The sequence below is a fragment of the Mixophyes fleayi genome, chromosome 4, assembly GCF_038048845.1.
Source record: "Mixophyes fleayi isolate aMixFle1 chromosome 4, aMixFle1.hap1, whole genome shotgun sequence".
In the NCBI taxonomy this organism is placed as follows: domain Eukaryota; kingdom Metazoa; phylum Chordata; class Amphibia; order Anura; family Limnodynastidae; genus Mixophyes; species Mixophyes fleayi.
The window spans coordinates 74,589,838-74,604,167 of NC_134405.1; the positions used below are offsets into that span (position 1 = coordinate 74,589,838).

General features: G+C 40.7%; 1 protein-coding gene and 1 long non-coding RNA gene across 5 annotated transcripts in view; one reads left to right on the forward strand and one right to left on the reverse strand.

The window, feature by feature from the left end:
• Window positions 1-14,330, forward strand: part of UNC5D (unc-5 netrin receptor D) — a 397,571-nt gene that overhangs the window by 170,031 nt on the left and 213,210 nt on the right. For both annotated transcript variants that reach the window (XM_075207473.1, XM_075207472.1), the window contains exons 3-4: window positions 598-741; window positions 2,016-2,119. In XM_075207473.1, the coding sequence (XP_075063574.1) occupies window positions 598-741; window positions 2,016-2,119 (248 nt within the window). The remainder of the gene's footprint in view (window positions 1-597; window positions 742-2,015; window positions 2,120-14,330) is intronic.
• LOC142151632 (uncharacterized) overlaps window positions 1-14,330 on the reverse strand; it is an 82,891-nt gene that overhangs the window by 22,647 nt on the left and 45,914 nt on the right. The window contains exon 4 of one of the 3 annotated variants that reach the window (XR_012691221.1): window positions 4,189-4,443. The exons of the other annotated variants lie outside the window; for them this stretch is intronic. This is a non-coding gene — a long non-coding RNA (uncharacterized LOC142151632). Of the gene's footprint in view, window positions 1-4,188; window positions 4,444-14,330 lie in introns of those variants that run through there. 3 annotated transcript variants of the gene reach the window in all.

Genomic DNA, 14,330 nt, shown 5'->3' on the forward strand with positions numbered 1-14,330 from the left:
TTGTGGGTTTGAAATGTTTTAATGCATTGCTTGAAGTGCGTCCAGAAATGCTGTTAGAAGTGCAACAGGAAGGTGCAAAATGTATCTAATTCCAAGTATAAAATGAGACCGTTTAGTAAATCTAGCCCGCTGGTCTCTGTTTCCTATGCCGTGATCAAAAATCCCTTGCAGATAAAATAGGTTTATTATCCTTTTGAAAACCAGGGAGGAACATTCCTGTAAATGCGCCCTGTTCACCCCATCTCATTTAAATAATCTTGTCCCGCAAAAGGAAATATCATTATGGCATGTTGGTACAAAAGTTGTCCCACTTGTGCGCCTAAGGTGTGTCCCTGACCAGCCCAAATCCTTTCATTGCTTTTTGCACCCCTGAAGATGACATCATTTTAGCTTTCCTTATATTGGGAGCAATTACAAAAGTGCATTTAGACAATGTTTTTGCACTTTTGCAGTTCATAGTTAACCGTTATAATGTCATTGTAATATAATGTTCCTGTGAGAGCTGATGACTGTAAGGATGTGTCCAATGGTGATGAGACAACTTATACGTATCTTGAATGTGCTCTCAATGCATTACCTTGTTCTGTCCTTTTCCAGGTCTCAAGGTACTAGAGGTCTTGATCAATGTGACCAGACAGCAAGTGGAGGATTTTCATGGATCTGAGGACTACTGGTGCCAATGTGTCGCTTGGAGTAATCTGGGCACCTCCAAGAGCAGAAGGGCGTCTGTGCGCATAGCTTGTAAGTTCCATGACCGAGATACAATATTCTGTTAGTACATTTTGAAGCACTGCAAGCAGTAAGCATGTAACAATGGCACAATTGCAAATGCAATTGCAAGTAGAACTGTATATGAATAAGTGAACTTTTAGAGAAGAACTCTAACTAGATTTTTTTCCATAACTCAAACCACCTCCCCCAACTGGCATAACCTCGAGGGGTAACCCTACAGTTCTCAAAATGCATACCCCTGTGTCAACCAGAAATGGTCAGCTGTCCTGTGCTCAATATTCAAGAAAACTTAGAAGAAATATAGGGATTATGCATACATGCCAACCCTTAAGATTTCTCCCCCGGGAGATCCTTGGGAGAAGTCATGTGACATGGGGCAGGAGGAGAGCGTTGCGTCACCATAGCCCCGCCCCAACTATAAAAAGCTGAAATTTGCGGCATTGAATGAAGGGGCGGAGTTTAATGATGTGATTAAGCCCTGCCCCTCCATTCAATGCCGTGAATTTCGGCAAATGCAGGAGCTTTGCCTACTCTTCCAGGAGTCTATGAGGACTCCCCGAAATTCGGGAGCCTCCCCGGAATTCCGGGAGAGTAGGCAAGTATGAAATTGTGCATACAAAACAACACTTATTATGAGAGTGGAAAGTTACAAAGTAACAATCCCATGACTATAACTTTTTGGAACACATACATATTTCTGTTTGCGTGCTGCTCTATTGAGTTTCTCTTAGAGCACAGTAGGGATCATTGGTGTTACAATGAGTGTCAGTATTTTCATACTAAAAGATATTTAAAAATAATAATAATATTTTTTTTTTCTGAGTTGCTAACTCTTAAAAATATATTTTATTTATAACAATTTACTGATGATGATATATTTACTGAAGCATTATTTACATAATGTTTGTATTGTATAAGACAGAAAAAGTAGTGATAGCTAGAGGAAAAAGGGGTAAGGGATAACAAATTTAAGGCTCATACCCATAACACATAAATGCTATAGTCAATGCGATGTGTAATTTAGCAGTGTCAGAAAGCGTTGTATTTCTTGCCCAGTATTTTTTACAGGTAGGCAAAAATCTACTTATTTTTACAGAATATCAGTAAATTTAGTGACGGTTGTCAACCATGATATTTCTGTTGTTATTTGTAAGGTCTCTACTTTTGATTACAATCTTGGATTAAAAATCTCAATGGGAAATGTATCAGACTTCTTGTTTTCTGACAGAAACACTTTTATTTCATCCAGAACAAGGCTGTTAATTTGACCCTCCTCCCTACAGACTTGCGGAAAAACTTTGAGCAGGACCCTCAAGGAAAAGAAGTTCCCATTGAAGGAATGATAGTTCTACACTGCCGTCCACCAGAGGGTGTCCCCACAGCAGAGGTTGGTAATGACACAATTCTACATTAGTCACTATATCTAAGAACAGTCTGCACAAATATTCCGGGATACAGGAGACTGGTGCTTTGTACTGAAAGCTTCATGTTGTTGGTTATGGGTCAATATCTGTGGGGTGATTCTTGATAATATGATTTAAGGTTCTGTAACTAAGCATCCAGAATGGGTCTTAGTGTAACTTTTTTTATATGCCATCATCATCATCACCATTTATATAGCGCCACAAATTCTGCAGCGCTGTACAGAGAACTCACGTCAGTCCCTGCCCTGGAGCTTACAGTCTAAATTTCCTAACATACACACCCCCCCCCCCCCCCCCCCACACACACACACACACACACAGAAAGAGAGAAACTTGTGTCAATTTGATAGCAGCCAATTAACCTACCAGTATGTTTTTGGGGTGTGGGAGGAAACCGGTGCACCCGGAGGAAACCCACGCAAACACGGGGAGAACATACAAACTCCACACAGATAAGGCCATGGTCGGGAATTGAACTCATGACCTCACTGCTGTGATCATCAGCTATTTATACCAGTAATTATATATTACAGGTAATATTTTATTTCTTCCTATGTAATATGTGTTATATGGCCTTGCTTTGGATCCGCCACTGCATCCTGTTTAGAGCATTTTCAGTATAGTCTTAAGCAGAGAGCTTGAAGAGCTCCCAGCAATCAGTAGGGGCAGCCACATTGTTAGCTGAACCAATATTCAGAGATATACAATCCTATTAATTCACTAGTAACTAATACCTCATAAATGTTGGTCACGAAGTTCCTCAGGAAGATCCCTGATTCCTAATGAAATTATTGGCTACATTTCCATGATTCATGAATATTGGTTAAAAAACGGTTCAGCAACACCGTTTTTCTAACCACAAACAGGGTACCTTAATAACAATGCACCTTGTAGTGCTTGTTTGCTGAGTAAAAAGTACTGTAATGTCTGCAAGATGCTTTACTCTAAAATGAAATACCGGCTGTGAAGTAATCCACTATTTTATTATAATTTAGCCATAGGTGGCCCTGTTCCAGTGTACTCTAAGGGGGGATTTCAATTCAGCGCAAGGTGTCTCCCGGGCATTGCAAAGACACTTTGCGAATATATTTTTAATGAAATATCTGCTCATTATTCCTCGCACCCCATACAGGTGCAAGAAAAACTGAGCGTATGTCTTTACCATGGTAACGGTAAAACCGTGCAGCCGCAATGTTCCTTGGAACATCACGGCTAATTGAATTCCCCCCTATGGGTGGTACTTGATTTTCATTGTGGCAGTTGCCACCCATGTTAATAAATAATTATGTAGAAACAAAAAGTTCTACGTACACAAGCATTATGCCTATTTGTTATGCTGAACATCTATACAAAATAAAGTCAGGATATTATCCCAATTTTAGAGGGCTATGGAATTTGCTGGCACTATATAAATAAATGTTGATGATGATGTTGATATGCTGAAAACTCACTTAGGACATTTCTGATTCCTCTTGCTTGTACTGCAATGAAAACATTTTGCTTATTCCAGAGTGTCCAATAAAATGTAGTTAGTTACTGACCATCTAGGACAGGTGCCTGTTTTAAACTAAATGTCTTTCAAAAAATATAATCATTATCATTTACACATGATTGACTTCAATTTGTAGTACTTCAAAAAGACAAATATTCATGGACAATAAACAAAATGAAATAAATAATGAAATATTTGCAAAGTAATAGAACAAGAAAACTTTGTAATATCTTATGTATCTGCGTTTTTATTAGGTTAAATTATTTAATAGTTGTACTATTCTCTATATGCCCCTTGTTCTCCTTGCTCTGTACTAATTGTAAATGTAATGGGCTTACATCTGCAAAAGTCTTCATGATTGCGACATTCTGTCACTACATAGCAGAGATGGTGCAGTGACCACAGGACTGTGATAGCTTAGGTCTTTTGGTATGGAGCCCATATCATTGGTTATAGCGCATATTTCTTTTATAAACATACTTGACTCTTTGGGCACCGTATTTTCTTTATTTTTATTCATATTAGAAGTTTACAGTGATGCAACTAGTAAATTTGGAGAACCAAAATGTACCTTGTAAACCATTATACAGTATAATATCACAGAGCAACCTATAGCATACATGCCAACTTTTTCTGTGTGTCATACTGTCGTCCTGTAATATTATGTGATAAATAATGCTGTGGGAAATGTACCAAAATATATAAGTACATACGGTATATACATGCAGTACGCCATGGATGTCCCCTGGATTTTTTGCATAGAGGGTTGAGCAGGCTATGTATTTTGGATCTCCACTGAAAAGAAATATGTGCAGTAATTAAGAAAAATAATCAATTACCCAGTTGCATTTCATAGTCAAAGACACGCGCTTCTGAAAGCGGCAAATTTTCCTAGCTGTCCCTGATTGTGAAGATGGATTCTTAAAATCAGGAGTTCAACAAGAAGTGGTGTAAGGGGTGCAGCGGCTACAGTGCCGATAGGTGATCTGCCATCCGTGACCCCTGCTCCTCTCTCAGACCCTCACTCACAAAAGAGCAGAAAGGTGGTGTCTTCTTAGCAGTGTATGTGCTTAGAAGAGGCGCTCTATTCTAATAAGAGCAGAGAATGGGTCCCCGGAGGCGGTACCAACATGGGGTCCGGAGATACTCTATTCCCCCCCTGCTTAAAATGCTGTTGATGCTCTCCTTCCTAATCTAAGTATTTAACAATAATATTCAGGATTATTTTACTTAGCCAAGTTAATTTAAAAATATGTATTTTTGGGTTGCCTACCTCTCTATGTACGGCTGCAATACTACAGACAAGAAGTTTGCAGTATATACTTTAGCTATCAAACTGTTGTTGTATTACATCCCCATGCTTTTTAAGCCAGAGGCTGATATTGCAGTTGAATGACAGGGTGAAGATTTCAAGAAGGTGTGTAAGCCACCGTTCTGTGGACACCCAAGGCACATCACTTTATTTATCATGCTAGAGCAGCTTATAGCTCTGCGCAGATGCTAGAAAAATAAAGATATGAGCTGAGTAAGCCTCTCCCTGCATAAGTAGCTGACACTGCAGCGGAGATATGGATAGTAAGACTTAATGGGCTCTTTGGAAAAATGCAGGTTTTGTATCGTTACCATGACAGTCATTTATTCAGTCGCACTAAAAGCCCCGGCTCTAGCACTAGAAGAGCAATTTGGTTTCCCTTTGAACATTTAACTTGTTGATGTGAACTTTTAAGAACATTTATAATGCAAAAGAACACAATCTCAACACAAGACACTTGTTATTTCATGCAAACCAATTTATCGGCTCCAAAACAATTCATTATTTGCCAGACGCAGCTTATTCTACGCCATACCTCAGACGGGAAAAACCCATCACTCCTTGAGAAAGTTTAGAAGGGAAAAAGAAATGGAAATGCGATGTTTTAATCTGTAGTTGTTTTTTTTTTACCTTTGTACAGTTTGTTTGTCATTTGCTTCTGTCCATACCTGTATTGCAACATTGATGTTTCTTTACAAATACTAATAGCTAATGTAATCAGAGCTCAGAAGCAACAAATAGTGTACCAGGAAAGGAATGTGTCACTTATTATGGGTTTTTTTCAGTCTAGATAAAGTGGGCCTGATTCATTAAGGAAAGTAAGGCACAAAATGAGTAACTTTTCTCCTGGACAAAACCATGTTGCAATGCAAGGGGTGCAAATTAGTTTATAATTTTGCACATAAGTTAAATACTGGCTGTTTTTTCATATATTACACAAATACGTGATCGCTTTATTTGTAGAATGAAATTTAAAGTTGATCTAGGCAGGGCCGTAACTAGGGCTGTGCGACAGGGGCGATCGCCCAGGGTGCAACGCTGAAGGGGGGCGCAATTTAGGAATATTTTAGGTTAATTTGGTTAAAACTGAGTGCTAGGGGGGCAGCATTTGTATTTCACGCCCCAGGCACTAGAATTCTAAGTTACAGCTCTGGTCATCTAGGACATGCCCTCCCCCTTCTATAAATCTGTCCCCACATTTTAAATTTACCTCTCCCTCCAATGCAAACTTACTCCTTTTTTGTTTCCATTACTTTCCTTAATGAATCAGGCCCATTATATCTAATAAACCCAGCAGTTCCTTATTATTGCCTAAACTTCTACTAGGACCTTTGTATTTGATATTTGTTAAACATTTTAGCCAATTAATACAAATGCAGTAATTGGAACTTCATGTTTTAAGCCTTGCACATAAAAGTGAAAAAGTGCAACAAATCAAAATAACAAAGGAATTTAGACGTCACTGTGGTTTACATCCCTCACAGAACCCATTGATTTAATTCACCTTGCTGTGCATATGCACTGAAGCACGGACTCATTTGCAGACAAACACTCTTATCTGCTCAGATTACTCATCCTGTGTCTGAAGGCAAGCCCCTGATATCTGCCAACAGTACAAATTGCCAAAACAACAGCACATCAGTAAATAAGAGCATCGTTTAAAAGACAGACGTGACATCAGAGATAAACCTTGAAACAATCCCACAGCGAGATCTTGCAATGAAGCGCATTTGACTAAATTGTTTAATGTCTTAATAGAAAGCTAATGGTCTTTGAAATGGAAACATGTGATTGGTTAAATACTAGTAATTAAGGGGCATTTAATGCCTGCTTGGAGCAGAGAGTGTTTAAAAGGAATTGTTTCGGTAATGAGAAAATTGTGGAAGAGACCGATGTTGATAACACCCATTATTTAAGAAACCGTTGGTTCGGATTCTCTAATCTGGACTGGTATTTTATTCATACCATTGAACTCAGAGGAGAAGAATTGAGCTGGAAGAAACTCCAAGGAAGTTTTTTCCCTGGAAAATCAAACATTTTTATGAGTCAATGAGCAATGCTGTTTGTAGGCCTTCACACTAGTGTTTTGAGAATTGTGAGTCAACCAAAAGCAAAACTGTCACCTTACCACAGATGTAAACATAATATCTGTACACATAACCTTGATTTTTTTTTTATTGAAATGTGTGAACATTTGTCAGTCAAGTCCAAGGGTATGTAAGTCATACTTACCTACTTTCTTCAGCTCTCTTCCGGGAGCCAGCCAGTGGAGGGGGGCGTGAGGGGGCGGGGCGGCCAAAATCGCGTCATTTCGGCCCCGCCCCCTGTGACGTCATGACGCAAATCGCGTCATTTGACAGCGGGGGGCGGGGCTAAACGCCGCGATTCATCGGGAATCGCGGCGTTTGGGATCTAATTCTGCCCACTTCACTAGGAAGTGGGCACTTCCTAGTGAAGTGGGCAGAATTCGGGAGATTGCCACACTCGCCCGGGAGTCCGGGAGACTCTCGCAAAATGCGGGAGTCTCCCGGACATTCCGGGAGAGTTGGCAAGTATGATGTAAGTCCAACAAATATCTCAGAAAATAAAATAAATAGGAGCAGATGGAACCAATACTAAATGCTGTGAAATTTCAAACAGGGGATAATTTTGACATGAAGCATAATGCTGTATTTCACCAATCTATGGCTAACTCAACATTGTTTGGCGTTTTTATAGTTATAAAATAAGGGGAGAAATGGGATGGGATCAATTTGTGTGTCAGGTACAGCACATGTTTGTGTTTTAGGGTATTATTTATTTAAAGCTCTGTGATCCCCTAAAAATGGAAGGGGACTTCTCAAAGTTTACCTGGTCAGAAATAATTTCAGTTTTACTCTTCCTCCCAAGCAGTACTCCCAGGGCCCTCTTAACAACTTATTGGGCCCCCGGGCACAGCAGTGCTCCGGGGCCCCTATATATATATATATATATATATATATATATATATAAAAATACTATATATATGGGCCCTGCAGCCCAGGGGGGCCCAACGGAGGCAGTAAAAAAAAAAACCTGGGGAAAAAAAAAGACAATACTTACCTTGCGGTCAGCTGGCGATCCAGGCTCCCTCCATGGTCTCCTCCTCCGTCACGCCCGACATGCACTGCGAGTGCCGCACGGAGGAGGAGACCATGGAGGGAGCCGGATCGCCAGCTGACCGCAAGGTAAGTATTGTCTTCTTTTTTTTTCCAGGGTTTTTGTTTTTTTGCTGCCTCCGATGGGCCCCCCTGGGCTGCAGGGCCCCCGGGCACCTGCCCATTGTGCCCAATAGACGGCCCTGAGTACTCCCTGCTGTTACCCTAGCCATTACTTGTTTGCACTGGTTATTACCAGAAGGTAGAGCAAAGCTCAATAGTCCCTCGGTAGAAGTCACGTTAGTTGTGATGCATTAAAACTCCTGTTTCAACATCTGCAAACAGGTCCTAGAGGGGAAACCTTCACCTGAAGCACTAATTGGGTGGGGACTATAGAACCAGGAAGAGTTTCCACAAACCATTCAAATGTCAGAGCAGCATAGCGACTATACTGGTTATAGCTGGCGTATTCCTGGCTAAATATGCCCACGGACACCCCAATATATCCATTATCTTCCCGAGTTCACCAAGTGTCACATACACTGAGGTGGGTTTCACGCGTCAAGTTGATATCTAAGTGTGAAAGTAGCCACAGTGACATTGCCAGGTGAGTGTCTGCATGTGATCTGTGTTATATTCTACCATGCAAATAAACCACTATATGGTAAAAGGATGCTTTGGATTGTTTCTACAATCTGCGTTGTGCTATAATGTACAAAATGTTATACTCTGTAAGTGTAGCACAAACACAGCCATTTAGGGGCAAATTTAACAAAGAACAAAAAGCCCTATTGCTGGCAAATTGGGAGCTTTCACAAACAATAGGGCTAAAAAGTTTACTTTTATTTGCAAACCGCTAATTAGTATTTCTCTCTAGATGCAATAGAATAATACATTACTGTTTTATTACGACCGTCTGATCTTGACAGATGGGTCAACTGTTGTCTCTGTTAGCGGTTTTCTGTAGCTGCGATATCACTCCAGAATACGAAGAGTTAGGACCTGCTTACATAAACTTGCTTGTTTCACCAGGCGTTCAGCGAGGCCTCCCAGGCTTGCTAGATTAATATTTAAAGTATTTGCTTTCTGGTTTGTGGAAAATTACAAGATGGTAGAACAACACTGAAATGATCACTCTAAATAATACATTTACTTGTAGAGCAAATGTGCACAATCCCACAGCTACAAGTAGGATATCTGTGTGAGCTGTAGATTCAAGTTATATCGCCCATATTGCACACATCTACGTTCTGGCAGCTAGACTGAATTTGTTTTATGTACCTGCCCCTGGTACTGTATACAGATAGAAAACTGGCTATCCCAAAGCTTGTCTTGTCCCATCTTGTCTCAAATTATCTTCATATATTTAACAGCTGTGAATACAGTATTGCAAATAGCTTCAGGGATAACTACCAGAGCCTGAAAAAACTATTTTGTATTACTGTTGCGTCATCTGCACAATTTTAAATAAGGGGCTTATGATTACCCCATAGTAAATGTTATGTTTGCCACTGCAAGTTTCCGGTGGGTTTGAAAAGTGGAGAGGTTGCCTATAGCAACCAATCAGATTCAAGCTTTCATTTTGCAGAATGTACTAAATAAATGAAAGCTAGAATCTGGTTGGTTGCTGTAGGAAACATCTCCACTTTTCAAACCTGCCGGAAACTTGCAGCTTGATACTTTTACTCCGAAAAGTTCAGTAATAAGTGGTCATAACTCTCAGATGCTTATTTATTAACATGATGAAAGGAGAATTTATGTCCATAATCCATAGTAACAAAGCATATAGCAGCCTTGAGCAGTCTAGTGCATCTCTGCCAACTCTTCTGGAATGTCCGGGAGACTCCCGCATTTTGCGAGAGTCTCACGGATTCTCGGGAGAGTGTGGCAATCTCCCGCATCTGGCAGAATTAGGTCCAAAACGCAGCGATTCACTGGGAATCGCGGTGTTTGGCCCCGCCTCCTACTGTCAAATGACGCGTTGGCATCATTACGTCACATGGACGGGGCCAAAATTATGCATATTTTGGGGCCCCGCCCCCATCACGCCCACCTCCCCCGCCAGGCTCCCGGAAACCAACTTCAGCAAGTTGGCAGGTATGGTCTAGTGTAGTCAGACTAATGAAAGGCAATGTCTGATTGACAACCATATTACCATGGAATTTCATGACATGACTTGGACTTCACACTTACATGTTACAATAACATTTAAGATATTCAAAATTAGAAGAAAAGTCATGTGCAGTTGTTGAAAATTAAAAAGCAGGTATGTTTCCAAGTCATTAAGGAGAGCAAGGCAAAAAAAGGAGTAAATTTAATCCTGGACAAACCATGTTACAATACAAGGGGTGCAAATTAGTTTATTATTTTGCACATAAGTTAAATACTGGTTGTATTTTCATGTAGCACACAAATATCTCATAGCCTTATTTTTACACTGAAATTTAAAGTTGATCTAGGACATGCCCTACCCCAACTATACATCTGTCCCCAATGCAGCATGGTTTTGCCCAGGTGCAAAGTTACTCTTTTTTTTTTTGCTTTGCTCTCCTTAATGACTCAGGCCCTTAATGTATGTAGTGATTCCAATATTCAATTGATCTATTAATCACTCAAGGTGAACTAAAAAAATAAGAATCAATAATGTTTATTTCCAAATTTAAGATTTTAAAATGTATTAAATCTTCTTTAGCTTGCAAGTATCCCGTAGAAAAAAGCTGCTATTTTACTGCAGAGGATGTAATGTTTTTTTTTTATTGATTAACAATATAATTGATGAAATTTTACGGAAGAAAAAAAAGGTGTTAAATATTCATCATATATTAACCTTTGAAAGATTTTATGGCAGGGATTCTTGTATAAACAGATACATGTATATCATAGATATGCAAATTGGTGGCATACTCCGGGTCCCAGGAGCATCCATTTAGTTTGATAGTTCCCAGTTCCAGTCCTCAAATCCGCCCTTCCCCCTTCAACAGTTCAGGTTTTAAGGGTTTGCATGCTTGAGCACAGGTGGTTAAATCAAAATGACTGGCACTAATTAATTCATCTGTACTCAAGCAGAGATTTCCTTGAAACCAGTATTGTTAGTGGGACTGGATGTCTTAACCATCATTTTACATATGTATGCTGTTTTACCAAGTGCCTCTTTAATTGCATGCTCAGCAGTTTGCAGTTATAGTTTGATGTATGCAGTATATATTTTTCCTATGGAATTCAAAAATTTGCGTAAATGCTTGAACAGTCACATTTTGTAAATGACATCTTTTCTCCTTACTTTTAAAGCCCTTGATATTGTTTACAAATTTAGTTCCGCTTGGGATAAGAGCAGAAAGCCTGAATTTTGAATTACAGAATGACACATAATGCCGTGTGAGTCTTTTGGTGTGGATGGTGTCTTTTATTTTAAAGTAAATACACCTAAATACTTTACAGGGGGTTGTACAAACCACTTTCATTAACAAATAATTGGTGCTTTGTGAAGGTTTGACAAGGGGAGCAGTGGCGCATGCAGGGGGGGTTTCTGAGTCTCCAGAAACCCCCCCCCCCCTGCGCTAACTAAGTGGCCGCTATAGCTGCACTGTCCTATACAGCAGCCACGGCGCTGTCAAAGAAGCGGTCGCGGTGGTGCTATAGTGTATACAGCACCGCCGCGTACACTTCTTAGACAGCGCCGCGGCTGCTGTATAGGACAGCGCTGAAGAAACGGAGCTGCTGAGGATGTTTTTTTTGAGGGGTCGGGGGTGAACCCCCCCCCCCCCCGAAAATCCTCCGTTCGCCCCTGGGGAGGGGTTACGGATCTGAGAGAGAGGCATGTGAATATGTCCCATTTACACCCATCTCAAAACTTTCCCAAACCAATCAATAAGAATCTAAACACATTCCGCGTACATATACATGTTCTTTTTCATGCATTTTGGTCTGTTTTACATGAACTGTTTGCTTTAGTTCATACTATACATTTTTTATCTGGTTAAAGTTAGGACCTTAACATGGCTTCTGCTTCACATATTCTAGTAATTGCTCTATAGAATTCATTGCGCCATCAACTATTGTGAGATGTCTGAATGAGGAAGCTGCAAAGCATGATACATGGGATGAGGTTTCATGCAGGTTTAGTTTGCTTCAAACTTAACGTTTGTTGTTAATGTCAAAATGTTCCACAAGTATTTACTGAACATGACCCGTAGCTTCCGGATCATCCAGGGGGTCTTTGGCTTTGCCAAACTAGTGGCAAACGACAATGTACTTTTTGAAGAGCATTTTTTTCCTACTTGGTGGTCTCCCAATCGCAACTCTCTTGTCCAATATTTTCCTTCTAGTGGACTGGTGAATGCTGACATTAGATCATAACTGTTACCGTTATGTTTGTTACCTTTTGAACTAATGTACAGTAGAGATGCTCAGGCTCGGTTCCCCGAGAACCGAACACACCCGAACTTAGCTGATCTGAGTAATTTTCGCGTTCCCTTGGAATTGGAAATGAGGAAAAAGTCATTGTTACGTCATCGGAAGTCGGAATTCACGAGCTTCGGATTCTAAAAGTACCGCCCTCCACGGCGATCCAGCGGCATTTCACAGAGGGACACAGAAGTACAGTTCTTGGCAGTCTCTAGTGCAGTTGGGCAGAGTCATAGGTAGAAAAGAAAGATGAGGGGTAGCAGTGTTCTTCTCCAGTTACATTCAGTAGAGCTCCATTGGTGCATTGCTAATTGTCATTGCTGAAAAAGAAATAATAGGTCTGGCAGGCTTGGTCTTCTAATTCTGCAGTCTTTGTTTGAAAGTGTATGAAAATAATATTGTGACCTGTGAGGTGGTCAAAATTGACTGAAAATTACTTGAAATGAGACTTATTGAGGTTAATGATAATGTAGGGGGGGGGGAAGCAAAAATATGTGATTTAAAAAAATAAATAGGGATTTTAGAAAAAATTGGGATCCAAAATCAAAACAGGCAAGGGCGGTTTTGCCAAAACCAAAACACGAAGATCAGAGCTGGATTAAGGTTTTGGGGGGCCCGGGGCACTTAAGACAGGGGGGCCCCTAAGATCTAAAATTAAGGCTGTGGTTCCCAAACTTTTGCGGCACCCTTAGAGTCATCCACACACTCTGTGCCCCTGCATCATCTCCACACACTCTGTGCCCCTCTGCATCCACACACTGTGTGCCCCTGCATCATCATCCACACACTCTGTGCCCCTCTGCATCCACACACTCTGTGCCCCTGCATCATCATCCACACACTCTGTGCCCCTTTGCATCCATACACTGTGTGCCCCTGCATCATCATCCACACACTCTGTGCCCCTCTGCATCCATACACTGTGTGCCCCTGCATCATCATCCACACACTCTGTGCCCCTCTGCATCCATACACTGTGTGCCCCTGCATCATCATCCACACACTCTGTGCCCCTCTGCATCCACACACTCTGTGCCCCTGCATCATCATCCACAAACTCTGTGCCACCTGCATCCACACACTCTGTGCCCCTCTGCATCCTCACTCTGCCCCCTCCTTCATTCTTTTGCCCCTCCAATGTTGTTTCCTATCACCATTCTCCTCCGTTTCTTTACTTACCATACTTGACCTTCTTTCTTCTATTTCTTCTGTCTTTTCTTCTTTCTTCTTACCAATTTGGCGGTGCCTGGGACCCAGCATCCTCTCTCCTTGCCGCTGCTCACTGAATGTCGGGCGTGATATATATATTAATATTAGTACAGGTACTTGTAAATTGTACAAGCACCTCTGTATAAAACGCATGTAAAATAACGCCATTGGGTATAAGGCTATAGGCATTGACACATCCTGCATTACATCACCTACAGCCCACAGTATGACACTTACAGCTCTCCCAGAGGGCTCGCCTAGGTTGTCTGCATAAGACAAATCATTTGTTTCACAAACTAATATACTATACATTAAAACAATCATCAAAGGCCCACATTAAAATGGGTATTGACACCACACATTAAAACTAGCATTGAAACTGCGCATTAAAAATAGCATTGATAACGTACACTAAAACTAGCAATAATACCGCAAGCTAAAACTAGCACTGATACTGCAAGCTAAAACTAGCACTGATACTGCAAGCTAAAACTAGCACTGATACTGCAAGCTAAAACTAGCACTGATACTGCAAGCTAAAACTAGCACTGATACAGCAAGCTAAAACTAGCACTGATACTGCAAGCTAAAACTAGCATTGATACCGCACTTTAAAAATACCATTGATAATGCACAATAAA